The sequence below is a fragment of the Callorhinus ursinus genome, unplaced genomic scaffold, assembly GCF_003265705.2.
Source record: "Callorhinus ursinus isolate GAN/ISIS: 27379988/994484 unplaced genomic scaffold, GSC_fseal_2.0 scaffold2, whole genome shotgun sequence".
Classification (NCBI taxonomy): Eukaryota; Metazoa; Chordata; class Mammalia; order Carnivora; family Otariidae; genus Callorhinus; species Callorhinus ursinus.
The window spans coordinates 41,556,151-41,574,595 of NW_027397064.1; the positions used below are offsets into that span (position 1 = coordinate 41,556,151).

Sequence of the window (18,445 nt, forward strand, 5' to 3'; positions counted from 1 at the left end):
AGATTCATCCCCCTAAGTTAATGTTTCATTATAAAAATCACTTAGGGAACTTTTAAAAATGTAGGTTTTGAGCTCCCCACTTTCAGTTCTGATTGAGCAGGTCAAGGATAGGGTTTGGGAATATGGACAGGAGAGATTGGATTGGAGAGTTTACAAAGGAGAGATGTATCCCAAGCAGAAGCATCAGAAGAAAAGGGAGCAATGGTGGACTTAGAATATGGGTATTTCATATCCCTAGAATAGACCCTTTGCTCATAACTTGCCCTGCCCTCTGCCCAGGACTAGGCTCCCCTGACTTCCCAACATCCACCAAGCTCCAGCCCTAGTCCTCTCTATGTGTCATTAAAATACACATAGATTTCTCTCCCTCTGCACCCCCACGGCCCTTTGTGTCCAAACAGCTCATCCTGCCACTTAATCACACACTGCAATTACTTTAGATAGATGAGAATCGACTTACAGTAATAAAGATACAGTCTAATGAAAGCTAGAGAAATATTATTTCAGGACAAAAAGAAATGCCCCAGGATAGCCTGGAAAATAATCCTGCAATAAATTACTTCTGTGTTGACACTAAATTAGAAGCAATGGCAACTCTATAGAAGGTGAAATTTGAAGTTGCACAGCCTTAAAGAATCAGAAACGAGTGCTTCTCTGTCAAACAAAGCAGAGGTCACTTTTTATCTTCCAAACTGGCAGAGATTAAAAACCCTTGATACCACTCAGGGACAACTGTGGTTTGAGCAACCCAGGTGATTCTTATGATCAGACCAGTTTGGGAAAGAGTGCCCTTCTGCTGATGTCCTCAACATTGTCTGCTTATTAGAATCATGAGACACACATTGAAAAATCAGCCATGCTCAGCCCCACCCCAGAGATTCTGTTTTAATTGAGTTTTTTTTTTTTAAATCTCCTCTGGTGATTATAATGTGTAGCTAAGACTGAGTCTCATTGTCCGAAGTAGTGCAAAAAAAAAAAAAATCTTGTATAGATCTCACATAGAGCTAATTATTCTTTGCCACTTTAAGAGGAGGGGATTTAGGAGTTGCTTTTCTAGAGGAAGTAATGGATTCCCAAAGATTTATTTACTATCTCCCTCAAATCTCTTGTCACTTGTGAAAAGTTTGTCTGAGTACATTTATTTTCATTTATTCAGTCATTCAGTCACTCAACAAGTATGCATGGAGGGGGTTCTCTGCCTGGAACACTGCTGATGTTGGGGATGCTGCCCTCATGATGTGTGTGATCCACCCAAGTGGAAATTCAATAATTGCAAGTAATTACACTGGAACCGAGTTTGTGAGTCAGCTCCCATGGTGTCCTGCTTTCACCATGAAAGTTAACCATCATGGACCATTTCTAAAACATGCCACCTTTGTCTAAATTGAATACAATGTGCTTTAAAAAAAAAACTTTCCTATGAGGTCATTCCTTCTAATTTAATGTAAATCTGCAATCATTTTATTAGAAGATAATTTTCCAGGCTACTCAGGGGTATTTCTTTCGAACCTGAAGTAATATTTCTGAAATTTTATTGGGCTATTTTTTATTATGACTGAGCTGATTCTTCTTTATGTAAACTTCAGATTGCAAAGTAATTGTATAGCAACAGGACATGAGGGGCATGTGAGTCCAATTTGGAATGTAATGGGTGCTATGATCCTGTAGAGAAGTGTGGTACCAGGTCATAGGTCGAAAAGCACTGCATCATCAAACTGTTTCCTTCCTGTCAGCACCAGTGGACAAAGGGCACCTGTGATCTTCACTTCACCTTGGGAATAAAAACAGTGAAAGGAATCCATAAAGATTTCCATTCTGTCAGTTATGGCCCTTACCAAAGGGTTTCATGTTAGGAGCAGAGTACATTCCAAGCAAATGAAGTTTTTCTATGATCCAACAACATTCAAAGATTTTTTCCGTGACCATACTGTTCATTTGAACCACAGGTTTCATGAACACAGGTTCATTAGTCCCATTTGACTAATCCCTTACTCCAATAAGTATTAAGCAGCACAATAGAATGGACGCAATCTTATCCGACCTTTTCACGTAGCCCTGCTTGACTCGGAAACAAAGGACCTAGTATGTAAAATCAGAGGACCTTTTTAGATGCCCCCACCCCCACCAAGAACTGGTGTATATTGATTACTATATTTCTAGTGTAACATATATAAGAAGATACCTAACATATCAAGAGCTTCTTCACTATCTGTGGATTGGTAGGAAGTTGTTATTTCTGAGGACTAAGGTCATGTACTAACCCAGACTCCAGAATACTAAATGCAGGCTAAGAGCCTTATTGGAAACGTGGAGCTGGAAGCTATTGAAATTGCTCCACTGGGAGCAGCAGTCTGTGCACAGATGAATAAGCACCAAATGAGACACAATAGAAATGGCCCATAGGCTTTTGGGGAGTCCGATAAAGTGGCATCAAGCACAAAGTCAAAGCAGATGTTTGCAAAACAGTAGAACTTTCAAGGTGTTGAAGCAGGATGGACAGGTTACAGCGGAGGGACCAAGCAGAGGGACTTGTGGGGGACCCCTCTTAGAAAGCTGTGTGTCCTGGTGATAGACTGCCTAGGTTGCTTTACTGGAAGTCACATTAAGTCATTATATGGACTAATAGCTGCCTTGGTTTTCTTTAATTTCCTATCTGCCTGTGAGCCCAAGCCTTTCCTCAGCTGAGATACATCCAGTTTCTTGACCCCTTGGGTCACGATTGTTTATAAACCTGACTGCCATTGTGAGGCACAACATGGCCACCAGCTAGGAGGGCACTACTTGGAAGAAGGGAGAGCCCCGTGTACCAGCAGCCACTCCAGAGGCCATTGGAATGCATCACTGAGGTCAGAACTTGTAAGCCCATCCAACTTCAGGCCTGTGTATACATCTCTTGGAAATGGCTTCACCAGCAGACCGGAAGCTGGAAGAATGGAGATGCTCTTTTTGCCTCAGTGAGTCCTGTGTGGAGGAGGAGGCTGTGTTCAAATACTTTTAGGAATTCTTATAAGCACCAGGTGAAAGCACATAATTGAAAGGAAGACCTCCTTTGTGCTTATTTTGGCAGGAAATCTAGAGTTCAAACTGGCCTTTAAAAAAAAAATACACTATCTGTCATCCTGCTTGAAGTCATGAAAAACAAAACAAAACAAAACAAAACAAAACAAAACAAAACAAACTAAGGACACAACACAGATTACATCCAACTCCTCCTTCAGAGCGCAGATAAAATCACACTTTCTCATTGAATCAATTCCTAACCTCGAAGAAGAATCATTTTCTTCCCTGAGCTTTGAACAAAGGCTTTGTTCACACCACTAATAAAGCAGACATCTCATGGCTGCTTACACATCTACGTTTTGTATTAGACTGCAAGTTTTTGAGAGCCAGCAGCCAGGAATCACTTTGACAAATGGGCTCTTCGTGAACCGATTTTTGATGGATTCACCTGCAGGTGGAATTATATTTCATTCAACTTCAGCTCTCTAATACCTAGCATAATCTCTGGTATATAGCAGGGGCTCCATAAATGTTGGTGGAATTGGAAAACAGATAAATATTTTTCTCTTTATAAAAATAATGCATTTCCATGCTTGTTGTCAAAAAATAAAATCAAAGTATGGAATATAGAGGGGAAAAATCAATAAATTTACCTTTTCAAGCACCCAGACTAATGTACATCAACACATCAGTTCTGAGAACAAAAAAGTAACAATAGATGACAGCAGAGAAACCAAGACACCTGAAATTTTGCCAGTGAGAGTGGGAACCTACCTTTCACGCACCCAACAAAGCAGTGTCTGCCCAACTGAATTGGAAATAGAATCGCATCCTCTTCCATTTTCACATTTGCTGGCTCCCCACTCCCAAGGTTCCCCTAATCTCTGTACCCCTTAAGGCCAGTGACCCTATGGCAGGTGAAAGATTGTGGCGGGAGAGTCCCGGGGCTTTGATTGCAAAGGGAAGTGGCGTCACAGGTGATGAGGTACGTCGTGATGGCGTTCTCACTAGAACTGACTTCATATTTCTAATAAATGTTCAGCTGAAAAATATACAGAGAATGGAAAACACGAATTATGCAACTGAGAGTTGTGATTTCCTGTTCAACTTTATGGAGGAGGTGAGAAAAAACAGTAAGAAACTATTCTTAAATATTTCTTTTTTGATGTGTTGTTTCTTCTTTCAGTCTCCCCACTCTCTCTACTGTCCACAGAGTGCACTACATGATCTGTTTATTACATTATGTGTTTAAGCATCTTAGGGAAACAACACTTTAGATATGGAAAGGACCTTAGGCATAATGAATATGTATGCAACAAGTAACCAGCAAAACGTGTGTGTGTGTGTGTGTGTGTTTAGGGAAAGGAACATCTTGGTATATGGTCTTTACCATGCTTTGATAAAACTTCAAGCTTTACATTTTTCTAAGTTTTATGTCTTATTCAGCTTTAAAAATTGTATTAGCAGCTTAACATTGAGCACAACACCACTTAAGGCTTGAGGTTTTCATGACTTTCACTGATAATTATTCCCCCATCTCTATTGTAATTTCGTTGGATGAACTAAGTCTGAAGAGCTACCTAAGTTGTAAAACAATTGTGGCCCAGACTAAATTATAACAGCAGCTTCCTGTATGTATGTCACACCTTTGCTCAGACCACAGCTTTCTTAAGAAATGATGTATTTTAAACATCAGATTTGATAACTAGACTCTCTAGGGGAACCTCCCCCTGTCTATGGTAGTTTTGAGCAGAAGGGAGAAGCATGTCAAAAATCATATGCCTGACAGCGTTTTCTCTGTATAAATCACTTTCTCTATTTTAAAAACCTGTAACATTCTCTGCTGCTCTTGAGTAAATGTCCTCTGTGGAAAAGTTACTTTCTAAAGAATTAAAAATTTCCACAGATTTTCATGATACAGGTTTCTGTAATTATTTTTCTCTATACTATTTCTCTGGTCATTTTGCTGAAACTCCCAGTTTGGAGCACTCTGTAAATTTATGCAAGAGGTGGCCCCTCTTGCCTTCCTCCATCTTCCTGCGAGGCCAAAAGTTTCCGAGGTTTTTAAAAACCAATTCAGCCTTACTCAGATCTGGCTACCTTGTGTAAGCTTCTGAGCATTATTTATATATAAAAAAAAATTTCTTTATTGGACAAATTCAACACTTTCCCTTCTCTTAAGTTCAATAAATTTTGAATAAGTTTTTGTCTCCCATGCCTCCAGCCCTGTTCTGTGCCCCTACCATATTTCTCAAGGGTAAAGGAACAACTACAATATAGGTACTCCAAAAGAAGCTCAGATTCAAAAAAGGGGAAGATGGAGGAGATAGTACTTGTTGGTTTCTAAGCACCTAGACCAGGGCCTGGCAATAATTGCTGTGCAGGACAAACATGGAAGCAGCAAACGAATGAACGAGTGGCACCAGTAATGTCTGACATCAGTGGCTGTAAGGGTTTGGGGAGGATCTTCAGAAGCAGAGGCATGGGCAGGTGCTACACATGGGCAAACCGTGTATGCAAAGGCACAGAGATAGGAAAGCAGTCGGGGGAGACAGAAAAGTCTGGGTCAGGCGATTTGTGGGCCTCCTTGGCCCACTCCCTAGAGTCGTGGGAAGATGGGCCAGAGCAACCGAGAACCATAGGAATGCCCTGCATGGGAGGGAGCACAGTGAACTGGCAATGGGGCATAGGGCAAAAGATTCTTTCCCTTACTCTCTGTTCTGCTATGGACTAGAAGTTGTGTGTTTAATCTGAGTCACAGAATAATTATTAACTACTCTTAAGAAATGACCTTAAATTTTCCTCCAATGGTCTGTGCAAAGAGCCCTAGGTCTGAAGCCAAGTGTCTTTTATTCCAGTTCCAATGCCACCCTTCAGTAGCTGGTTGACCTTACCCTCCCTCTGCTTCAGGTTTCTTAGCTGGAGAATGGGGGTAATAATAAGACTTACCTCACCTAGTTGATAAAAATAGGATGGAAAAGTGACAACAGTAATAATTAAAGTTTCATTTTTCATAGGTTGATTCATTGCTTCTTTGGGGTTCATCGTTATCCTACACTGTATATATGTTGTGCCACATGATCCGTTTATATAAAAAATATACACGCATGCATATTTCACACATACGCATGTGTACATCTCAGAATAATGGTGAGAGCTCAGTATATGCTGGGTATACTGTGCTAACTACTTTCATTAGGTCATTTAATCCTCACAACTCTGTGAGGTCATTACCGCTGTTTCCTCCATTTTACAGATAAGAAAACTGAGGCTTACAAAGGTCACATAGCTAAGAGGTGAGAGAACTAAGATACAATCTCAGTTTTTCTGAATCTAGACTCTGTGCCCCGAGAATTATACACAGGTAGATAATTTATCTCCAAATTTTGTCTTTATATTTCTCTGAAAAAATAGTCTATGATCATTTTAACAACTTTATCAAGATATAATGATCTACAATAAACACTTATTTAAAGTGTACAACTTGACAAGTTTTGACATAAGTATCCACCCATGAAACCATTACTACGATCAAGATAATGAACTTACATGTCACCCCTAAAAGTTTCCTTGGCCCCTTTGTAATCTGTCCCTCCCATCCCTCCCTGCCCTGGGTCCCACTCCAGGCAACCACGGATCTGCTTTTGCTCATTAAAGATGCTTTTGCATTTTCTAGAATTTTAATATAAATAGAATCACACATTTTGGGCCCCTTTATAACTGGCTCCTTCGCTCATAGTTATTTGGATATTTATCTATATTTCTTCATGTATCAACAGTTCCTTCCTTTTTGTTAATAGAATTCCATTGTATGGATGTACTGAAACTTGTTTATTTATGGTAATTTTTATTCTCTATGCTCTAGAATATGCAAGCAGTAAAAACACCAGTTACATTCTTAAATTTGGTAGTATTCTGTTACTTAATTCGTATTTATTTTAATATTTATTGTATACGTTTTCCTGGAATATTAGGTAGGTATCTAAATGGAAATGGAATGAGATAGGGAGTTAAGATAGGAGTGAGGAGAGGGTGGATAAGAAGTATATCCCGGATGTAATAGCACTGCAGTTTTTTATTTATTTTTATTTTTTATTTATTTTTTAAAAGATTTTATTTATTTGTATGACAGAGAGAAAGAGAGAGCACAAGCAGGGGAAGCGGCAGGCAGAGGGAGAGAGAGAAGCAAGCCCCCTGCTGAGCAAGGAGCCCGATGCAGGGCTCGATCCCAAGACCCCGGGATCATGACCTGAGCCGAAGGCAGATGCTTAACCGACTGAGCCACCCAGGCACTCCGCACTGCAGCTTTTTAAAACCATAAGTTAATTTTGAAATTTTCCCTTATATGAATGCATATAGAAATCTATACTTTTGCATTCTGTGCGTAAAGTTCTACAAATGAAATATTATGTTTAAAATTAAAGTAATCCAATCTGGTGCTATAAACTATAGAAACTTACTCGGTGATGCAGGGCTTCAGAACTGTGTCCATTGAAATGCATACGTCTTTTCTTCGGTGGTATCATTTTAAGTGGTCAGTAAACTCTTCCAGCTTAGGTACATGTATACCATGAAAGAATACTTTAAAGAAAGACAGATGACTCTTTTTTCAGATTTGCAAATTGCAAATCCATATGACACTCGGCTCCAGATGTTGCAGAAAGACCTGTGGTTGTTGGAAGGGCTGGGATCTGGCTCCCCAGAGCCTCAGATGCCCTGTTTGTCAAATAAGAACAAGGAGGAGGGCTGTGTTGGGCTTTTAAGTAAGAAGGCATTTGAGAGCACATGGTACATAGAAGGTATTTATAAATGGTATTTCCTCTCCCTGCCCCTTACAAGTTCTTTTTCCTGAATACTTCCTTAGGCTTCTGGGAAGTATAAGGGCTTTTACCCATTCCTGTTTTAACACTTTCCTTTTTTTCTGGTTTTGTGTGTGTGTGGTTTTTGTTTGTTTGCTTTAGCACTTTTCATACACTTTCTTCCCAACATCTATCACAGAGCCAGGCACATAGCTGGCCCTGGAATATTTGTTGAATAAATGCCCAAAGGAGACTTTTTCTTCCTAGCACTGGCATCAAACCAAATCCATGGTTGTGCAGACTAAGGAATAGGAGGGCTTGTTTCATGGTTTTGTTCCCATGAGAAGCATGAAGGAGTGTCTCCCTAGGGGCCCCAGGCTGTGGTGTGGCTGGTGTTGGCTTACAGCGCTTTGTTAGATGGTGCCTTGGTTAGATCCTTTGTGGGAGGTGACAGGACAGATTGGAAACCAAGGGTTTGACGATTGTGGCCTTTCTTTGTGAATGGAATCCCTTGGGGAATGTAACATGTTATTAAGGACCATTTGCATAGCTAGAGTGTTGGCACACCCTCAGTTAGTAAACCAAATACCTTGCTATTGTGAGAAGCCCAAGTAAGTTTCCCAGGAGTCCATCAAGAGACTTTTGCAAGACTTTAAATGCAAAGAAACTTGACCACCTTGAGTGAGAAAGAGAAAATGGCAAATTGTTTCCAACATCAGTAGGTTCGCTTCGGCACCGTTCCTGGGTCTGCAGTGGGGCCATTTTCCACCAGTGGTTTGTTCTGTGAGACGTATACATGCGCTGCGCCCTGGGCCTCCATCATCTGTACTCTCCCCTGCTCCTCTTCCCCTCACAGAGGTGGGGGCCAAAAACAAAAGCCAGAGTGGGAACTCTAAGTGACCTCCTAAAGCCAACAGTGCGGTTGTTTTTGAGAGATGAAGTGAGACATGGGAAAGAACAGGATGGAAACATTTTAAGAAGCACTGGAAGAAGAGGAATCCATTGCAATTTAAAAATTAAAGAACAGTGAATGTGTTTCAACGTGTCCCTTCACTATTACAGAAAGACTTCTGGAGGGGCACGGAAACCTGGTTTGAGTTCCAGGTCGGCTAAATGACCCAGGGAGGCCCCCTCCCTTCAAGAATGCACAGTTCTCCTATCTGTGAGCTAGTTCTTACCGAACTACTTGGAAGAGAACTAAATGGGATCAGAGTGAGGACAGACACACCCAACACAGAACTTCACACAAGACGGTTTTCAGTAGATCTTTGGGGCATGAACGCCTGAAGGAGGCCTCTTCCTCTTTGACATGCAAAGGGAAAACATTCTGGCTTCCCTCCTCCTCTTTCAAAACATATTTAACCATACTTCATGTTTCTATGAAAAGCTCCAAGAATTTTCATCCAAACTACTAGAATTCCCTTTCAGCCTCTGTTCGTTACTGGTAAAATGGGGACAATTCCACCTGCCTCCCAGGAAAGCCGCCCCAGGGTGAAAACCACAGGAAATCAGTGAAAGTACTCAGCGCACACCAGGTGTTCCATGGCTCAACTAAAGACGCTCCTTTTCTCAGCAACAGAAACACCCTATCACATTGCTAATACTTGTCAGTGTGTGAATAATTCAGATAAGTAGAGTCTCTTTGATAAATAGGAAAGTAAACAAAGCTAATATTTTTGTGATTTTCCATTTGAAACCAAGAGGTTTCTGTTTTTGCCAAATGGAAAAAGACGTGTCACACATGCATTTTTATTTTTCCACATAGTTTAGTAGATGTGGAAAATTCAATTAAGAAAAATGATTTTGTTAGCCAATCTCTATCAAATTTTTAAGGGCAACTACCCTGTGTTTTAGAATTTTAGGGGAGTTTCCATCAGTGAACGCGCCTGTTTTGGCTGTGACCTTTTGGCTGGTTCAAACCAGGTCTGACCACAGAATCATGGTCCCAGGGCACATGTTTTCTCCTCTAACCTATTCATCACCCATATTTTGCTGATGCTGCCCAAAAGATTTCCTTTTTTTTTTTTGAAGTGAGAAAAATTCATCCGCTTAGCTTTAAAGAACTTGCACACATGAGTTGAAATGAAATAAGCAAGAGTTCACCCGTCCCCCCCTCTTTCTTCCCCCACCGCCTCCTGCTCTTCCTTCCATATTGGCCTGACTTGTCCCGACACTCCAAAATCAGTTTCTGCACCCATCTCTCTGTATCACTGTAAGTAAAAAACATACGTTTCCAAAAGGATATCATTCATCTAGAACAATACTCTAACTACCATTACATTTATAGTTACCTGTTCTGCTTCTTTCCAAATAAGTTCCCTGATGCCTGGTCATCTCTCTATAAGTTCAACAGTGAACAATCTCTTTATTTCATCCTGAGTATGCTTCATAAATTGCAAGAATACTTTTCAGGGAACATGGAAATTACCTCTTTTTTTGTAAAATGTGGTCATTAACAAAGAAACATTCTGTAGAAATTGGGGCTCTTCAGCCTATAGAAATTTTGGGGACTTCCCCACATAATAAACAGTTGCTGAAAAACCAGAGCTATCGTTGTGATTCTCTTCCTGTGACCATACAGTAGAACAGCAGGAAGGGATGGTAATAACCTGGATTGAAACACTGAAAAACAAAGAAATCATGTTTTGCTTACTTCCACTTAGCCTGGGTAAACTGCAGCCACACACAGTGACCTTAAGAAAAAAATACCACATCAAAACCACAATGTGGAAAAAGAATTTAAAAGTAATAGCATACTCTTGCTGTCTCTCTCTCTGTCAAATAAATAATCTTTAAAAAAAAAAGTAATGGCATAATGTTTATGTGCAAATGCGTTCATGAGTGAGACTACCTAGGGTTGCCTCCTGGCTCGGGCCTACCAGCTTAGTGACTTTGGGCAAGTGACTTAATCCCTCTGCTCCTTGCTGTCTTTGTCTTCCCCGTCAAATAAGGAGAGTGATAGCGCTGTGCCGTCATCCCTGGGCTGTTACAGAGCTGGATGACAAAATGCCTTTAGAGCATGGTACCTAGCAGAAAGCCCTCAGTAAACATTCCCTAATATATGGCATCTAGAACTGATGATAAGTGACATGTTTCTTTGAGAGTGGTAGCTGGATGGGTTGCCTGGGTGGCTCAGTCGGTTAAGCATCTGCCTTCGGCCCAGGTCATGATCCCGGGGTCCCGGGATCGAGCCCTGCATGGGGCTCCTGGCTCAGCAGGGAGCTTGCTTCTCTCTCTGCCTGCCGCTTTCCCTGCTTGTTCTTTCTTTCTCTCTCTCTCTGACAAATAAATAAATAAAATCTTTAATAAAAAAAAAAGATTGGTAGCAGGCAGAAAAATCATAAAGGAAAAATAAGGATGATTTGGTGGGTTTCGGCCCATAAACATGTTTTCAGCACATATTGAGGCCAACGCACCAGGTTTAACCCTGAGGATAAAAGGATGGCCATCACACCAAAGAGCTCAAAAGAACAAGAAGGTGAATCTCTGAAGCTTTTAAACATTTTTCATCTTCCTGACCTCCCTGGACACTACATAAAAAGCACCTATATTTATTTTGTCCAATCACAAGTTTCTACTGATGAGGTTAAATGTATAGAAGTATCTGAATTCAATAGATACACCAATCAATATCAGCTCCAGTATCACTTCACCAACATCCTGGGTATATCCCCAAGCACCGAACATGTCACCTTTTCAGACAGCAACATCCTTGTGTGATTCTCTTTATCTTTCTCACCTAGAGCGTTCCAGGAATGTTCCCACATAAAATTGAGAATTTTTTCCACATACTGTACTATTCTTAACAGGATCTGGTCTAATTCGAATGCTGGGCACAGGCGCGCTGTCACGGGGATACAGTCTCGCTCTGGCCCTGGAGGATGTATGTTTGCTTTGCCTAAAATGATTTGTTGACTCACGCACACTTTTTTTCAGAAAGCTCCTTGAATTGGACACATTTTAATTTTTTTTCTAAGCAGCCACTAAACCATGAAACTTAAACAGAATTAGGCATGTGTTTTGATTTGTCTTCTGCTCTGCCAAGTTGGAAGAGTTCCCAGTACCAAGTGATTTATTTGCCAACAAAACCACAAAAGCACAAATGAGACCCTAGGGGTTACAAGTTCTTTTGTAATATCTGTGTTCTGATGTATGGCTGATTATTTTTGGCTTGAGACGGGTTGATAGCAAAACAAAAACTAAGAGAACTAGCATTCTAACGCCATTTAATCCAACTCCTAATGTTACCGATGATTCCATTGAGGCCACAATGACCTGACCGAAATGCCTCTCTCAGTAACAGAAAGCCGATTGACCGGTCATCTTCCTCCTGCTCTTGCTTCTGCAATTTTCACAGGAAACCCCAGTTACACACCCACCATCTCAGACCATCCCAAGCCCCCTATGCTGATGCCAACACTATCCCACTCCACAAGTTAGTGGTGATTTACTGTCAGTTCATCTCTACTAGCAGGGATCATTAAATACTATATTTAGAAACGAGGAGCAACCTAAATGTCCATAAGAGGGAAATGGTTCCACAGATTGTGCCTAGGAAGATAATTTAGTAGCTTAATCTTATTTAACACCATGTTTTTTAAGATTATTTAATGACATGGAAAAATAATCCTGGTGTGTTATTTACTAACTGTGGAATACAAACTTACATCTCAATTTTATATCATACTATATATATTTTAAAAATAAATTTTAGGGCGCCTGGGTGGCTCAGTTGGTTAAGCGTCTGCCTTTGGCTCAGGTCATGATCCTGGAGTCCCGGGATCGAGTCCCGCATCGGGCTCCCTGCTTGGCGGGGAGTCTGCTTCTCCCTCTGACCCTCTTCCCTCTCGTGCTCTATCTCTCTCTCTATCTCATTCTCTCTCTCAAATAAATAAATAAAATCTTTTAAAAAAATAAATAAATTTTAAAAAATCTTGAAGGAAAAACATAAAAATGTTAATGATGCCTATCTTTAGTGGGTAAAATTAGGGGTGATTTTTACATTTCTACGTATACTTTTCCTGTGTTTTATATATTTTATTCATTGATATGGTTCTATTTATAATCTGGAAGACAAAGAGTGTTATTTCAAGCAATCCCCCATGTATTCATAATCAACTGGAAGAGGGGAGTTGGTAGCTGTACAAACTATCCTTTTTTCCTTTTAATGAATACATCAGCATGAATATGATGCATAATGTATGTGCCATCCACTCATGACTTTGGCTTGGGTAGGAAACTGTAAAGACTTTGGCGTTTCTTTTGAGATGAGAACCACTGGACGGCTTTGGTAGAAGAGGGCTTGGCCCCACTTAGATTTTAACAAGATTGCTCTGGCTGCCGTGTTTAGCCAGGCTAAACAAGGATGGTAGTGGTAGAGGAGGTGGTGAGAGAAGTCGGATTTCAGCTAGTTACACATCATGACGTTAGATTTTAAAAAGTATTTTCCCACAACCTATTCTTTCTTATGTGGCGATTTAAATATGTCTTTTATATATATTTTATCAACCAAGTCTGCTTTTACCTTTCCTTTTCCAACACCTGCTCCTACACTAGCAGTTGTTCTGTCTCCATGGAGAGTAACCAAGGTTTGAGACTATGACTCTCAAAGACTCAAAGAGGCAAATAGATTGAAATTAAAAATTCAAAAGCATAATATGAAAAGAAGAGATGGTACCTAAGATTGGGAATGTTTCTCAGGAGGGAAAAAGAGAAACTGGGGTAGAATTAAATTTGTGTCGGACCCAGGAAAGGATAGAATTGATATCACAAATAATGAACGGGCAATGTGGGAGGCGCACTTGAAGCACACAATGTAGGGAAGTGGAGGAAAATATAGATTATGAAAAACAGAGACAGAAAGGCCAACCCACACATAATTAAAGAGACCAAAACAAATGGAATAAAAATAACAGTCAAAAATACATTCTTAGAGGCACCTGCCTGGCTCAGCCGGTAGAGCGTGCAACTCTTGATTGCTTGATCTCAGGGCTGTGAATTCGAGCCCCACACTGGGTAGAGAGATTACTTAAAAGCAAAACAAAACAAAATGAATATAAATATAGATAGAAGAATACTCTTCTGGGTTGCCAAAAAAAAAAAAAAATTGGAGGTAGAGTCGGGAGATTTAATGAAGGTATCCTACATTCCTTATTCTGACGTGGAATTTCAAAAGCTTACCTTTTACTCCAGACACTATAAATGAGGTTTCAATCACAATGTCATGCAGCTGTGGCGTGTTGTGATGAGTGCAAGTGAAAATGGCGGAATTAGAGTTGGAGTGCAAGTGAAAATGGCGGAATTAGAGTTGGAGTGCAAGTGAAAATGGCGGAATTAGAGTTGGAGCCACTGGGAATTGTGCATAACCCAGCCCAAGCTTTCAACCCCGCAGTGCACAGGGAGAGGAGCAGATACGAACGTGAAACCACCCACCAAGTGGCTACGGTGGAAACACAGTGGAGATCCACTAGGTGCAAAAATAACTTCTGATAAAATCAAAGGGTAAAGCTAGAAGCCTGTCAAACTATGTGGATACCTTCCAAAAATAGTGGAGAAGGTGAAAGAAAAGAAGTATGGGCTGTATAGCACAAGACAGGCGAAGGAAATAGAGAACCAGGTGACAAAGTAAAACAAAATCTATTAAAAGCAGCAACGAATCCCAAGTGGATTAAGCACTCTTTAAAAACAAGAAGATTTTCACTTAGAATCAACACAGAAAATTCAATAACATGCTGTTTACAAGCAACCCCTAAAATGAGGCTCCAGAAGAGTTAAAAGTAAAAGGCAAGGCAAAGATCCATCAGGCAAATGCAGAAAAAAGAAAGCACGGTCAATATGTATGATGTGATCAGAACATCATAAAATAGAAATGAGATATAATAGCTGACATTTCTAAGGACATTTCTAAGTACTAAGGACATGTAACATCTCACTTAATGCTCACGATGTTTAGGAGGTTGTAGGTAATGTTAAATTCCAGTCCAAAAACCATCATCAGGACAAATATGACTGTAAGAGACAATTTCAAATAGGCATCTACCATTCACAGATCAGTAAGCAACAAAGCGTTTTGAATCAACACGTAAAGCAAAAGTTATAATAAACACAAGATATGAGATAAGTCAAGTAGTAGTGGGACACTTTAACACACTTTTCTCTGTTTCTGACGTACCAAGTAGGCAAAAACAAATGAATAAGATCTAACTGCTATCATTTGATGAAGTTGGTTTAACAGTATATCACAGCATTTTAATGGTGAAAATTGCAAATAATCTAAATGCCAACAGTGGAGAATTTATTAAACAAATCAGACTAGGGCTAGGATAACCTTTTAACAGCTATTAAAATGATATTGTAGATGGTTATTACACAGTTACAATGCTAAACAAATGATATTGTAGAGGTTTTAATGACATGATTATCAATTAAATGGAAAAGCAGATACATAATGACATGTAGGATGTGCTCTGAATTTTATTTTTTAAAGTGTGTATAAACATATGTAAATATATACACAGAGAAAATAAACTAAATGGGTACATCAAAATATTAACATCAGTTATCTCCAGATGTTGTGATTATGGGTAATTGTATTTTCTCACTGATTTTTCCACTTTAAAATTTTCTTCAAAGGGTATTTTACCTCTGCAATCAGAGAAAAACATAAATGACCTTTGTTTAATGATTGAGTGGGATCTTACAGACATCCCACTTGATTCTCACAACCTAGGAGAGAAAGGGTACAGATTTCATAGGGGAGGAAATCAAGGCTCAGTGAGGTAATGTAGCTTTTTTTTTTTTTTTAATGTCGTAGTTAATGGCAGGACTGGGGTAAAACCTTGACTTCTGACGTCAAATCCTGAGGACTTTCCAGGGCATTCTTCTGGGTAAACCATGTCTCCACAAAGGCCTTGTACAAATGCTGCTGGTTCGGCATGGCAAGTGACCAAGGTCCTGAGGTAATAAAATAGAGAAACCCATACAGCTTAATAGGATTTTGCATCCAAGCTGATAGGAGAAAGTGACTATATTTAATTAGCTCTAAGTGAGCAAGAAACTAAGGGAATGAGATCAAACATTTTGATGGAAGCTGGAAGTGGAAACAGTCATGGAAGCCAGAGCCAGTCAGCTTCAAAGTCTCTGTCACTGAGGGACAAATTTTACCTGGTTAGCATCTTTTCTAGAAGTGCCCTTAGAGAAAAAGATACTTTAAGCATAAAGACGTTAGTGTGGCTTGCATTTTAGTCCTGTCTAAAGAACACTTTGAAGTGTCACCTTGGGCATCTGGAAACCAACAGTAGGATTCATTGTGTTAGAATTGGGTCTGCAAACTGGCTTCCTGTTCACAGTTGAGTGATAGGTCATTTGGGCACTCACTTTCCATTATTTATAAACTAAATTAGCAATTTTTCAGTTTCCTTTTCTCTCAGTTGCTAGATAGGTTGTATTAATATCTCCACTGCAGTTCAAAATAGATTGCAGATTTTTGTTCAATGTACACTTACAGGGACACTTTGAGGGTTGCTTTGTAAATGTCAACAATCTTCAGAGAATGGTTATATATCTTCAGATTGGAATGATTTTTCTGCTTTTGCGGCGGGAGTTCTAATTTTCTAATTTTTGTCCAATATGTAAACTAATAAAAGTTTTTACCAATGGAATTTTTGTTGTGAAAATAGTTTTTAAATTTTTTTCTGACTGCTTAATAATACAAATCTTTATAAGTATTCAAACAATGAAAAGTCTAAGAAGAAAATAAAAATCCCCTGAAATTCCACCAAAACAAGATAACCACCATGAAAATTTTGGTCACTGCCTTCTCATGCTTTTACCGAATACACACTCATAGAATTTACCATAAATTAGGGATTATACATGCTGCTTTTTGATTACAAACTTTTTTCTTTTTTCCCCTTATCTCCATCCATGCCCTCACCCCCAAAGATATCATTGTTAACCAATGTGTGCTCCTCTATGCCTATACCTGATTACTTAAATAAAATAGGAAAATGTACAATTTATCCCCTATGTATTATGTGTGTGTTTATGGAATTTTGTAAGTGGGGAAGTCAAGATTTTGTCATTTACAAAAATGAAGTTTTATTACTCGTTTCTCTGCTTTCCAAAATTTACATCACAGAAATCTCTAGATTTTAATGGTAGCAAATGGTCCATGGAGTGGATGTGCTTCGGTTATTGAGCCATTCCTGTTAGATGAGCAAGCACTTTACCTCCAGGTTTTCTCAATCATAAACAGTGTTGTAACAAACAACCTTGTGCATGCATTCTTATGGGCTAGTGCTCTTCTTTTTATGGGATAGATTCCTAGAAATGGGCTTGCTAGTCAAAGGCATAATAAGTATTTTAAATTTCAGGAGATAGTGTCAGATTGCTTTCCAAATAGGTTGTAAAATCTACATTTCCATCAGTAAAGTGTATGAGGACACTCTGCCCCATATCTCCATTAGCAATAGGTATTTTCATTCTTTTTCATTTCTGCCTACCTGATGGTTGAGAAATAATACCTCTCTTTCCATCTTAAATTTGCTTTTCTCTGACTGAGGCTGGGCATCCTTTCTCACATTTATTGGTTATTTGGATGCGCTTTTTGTCATTCTCCTATTTACTTTCTTCTCTTGGGCTTTCTCATCAATTTCAAAGGATTCTTGATATATTAGAAATAAACCCATGCTTAATTGGTCAATTCATCTGTGACAAAGGAGGCAAAAATATGCAGTGGAGAAAAGTCTCTTCAGTAAATGTTGAGAAAACTGGACAGCTACATACAAAAGAATGAAACTGGACCACTTTCTTACACCATACACAAAAATACAAAATGTATTAAAGACCTAAATGTGAGACCTGAAACCATAAAATTCTGAGAAGAGAACATAGGCAGTGATTTCTTTGACATCAGCTGTAGAAGCATTTTTCTAGACATGTCTCCTGAGGCAAGGGAAGCAAAAGCAAAACTAAACTTTTGGGACTACATCACAATAAAAAGCTTTTGCACAGCAGAGGAAACCATCAACAAGGCAACCTACTGAATGGAAGAAGAAACTTGCAAATGATAAATCTGATAAGGGGTTAGTATCCAAAATATATAAAGAACTTAGAGAACTCAACACCAAAAACCAAATAAATCCAATTTAAAAACAGGCAGAGGACCCAAGTAGACATGTTTCCAAAGAAGACATATAGATGGCCAACAGACACATGAAAAGATGCTCAACATCACTAAAAATCAGGGAAATATGAATCAAAACCACAATGAGATATCACCTCACACCTGTCAAGAAACAAGTGTTGGGGAGGATGTGGAGAAAAAGGAACCCTTGTGCAGTGTTGGCAGGAATGCGATTGGTACAGCCACAATGGAGAACAACGTGGAAGTTCCTCAAAAAATTAAAATGAGAAGTACAATATAATCCAGTAATTTCACTAGTAGGTATTTACCCTAAGAGAATGAAAACACTAATTCAAAAAGATGTATGCACCCCCATGTTTATTGCAGCTTTATTTTAAAAAGCCAAGATATGGAAGCAACCCAAATATCCATCCATAGATGAATGGATAAAGAAGATGTGGTATAAATATACAATGAAATATTATTCAGTCATAAAAAAAGAATGAGATCTTGCCATTTG

General features: G+C 39.3%; 1 protein-coding gene across 6 annotated transcripts in view; it reads left to right on the forward strand.

The window, feature by feature from the left end:
• Positions 1-18,445, forward strand: part of STAT4 (signal transducer and activator of transcription 4) — a 116,697-nt gene that overhangs the window by 49,078 nt on the left and 49,174 nt on the right. The window contains exon 1 of one of the 6 annotated variants that reach the window (XM_073881095.1): positions 15,660-15,757. The exons of the other annotated variants lie outside the window; for them this stretch is intronic. Within the exon in view, the coding sequence (XP_073737196.1) occupies positions 15,734-15,757 (24 nt within the window). The 5' untranslated portion in view covers positions 15,660-15,733. Of the gene's footprint in view, positions 1-15,659; positions 15,758-18,445 lie in introns of those variants that run through there. 6 annotated transcript variants of the gene reach the window in all.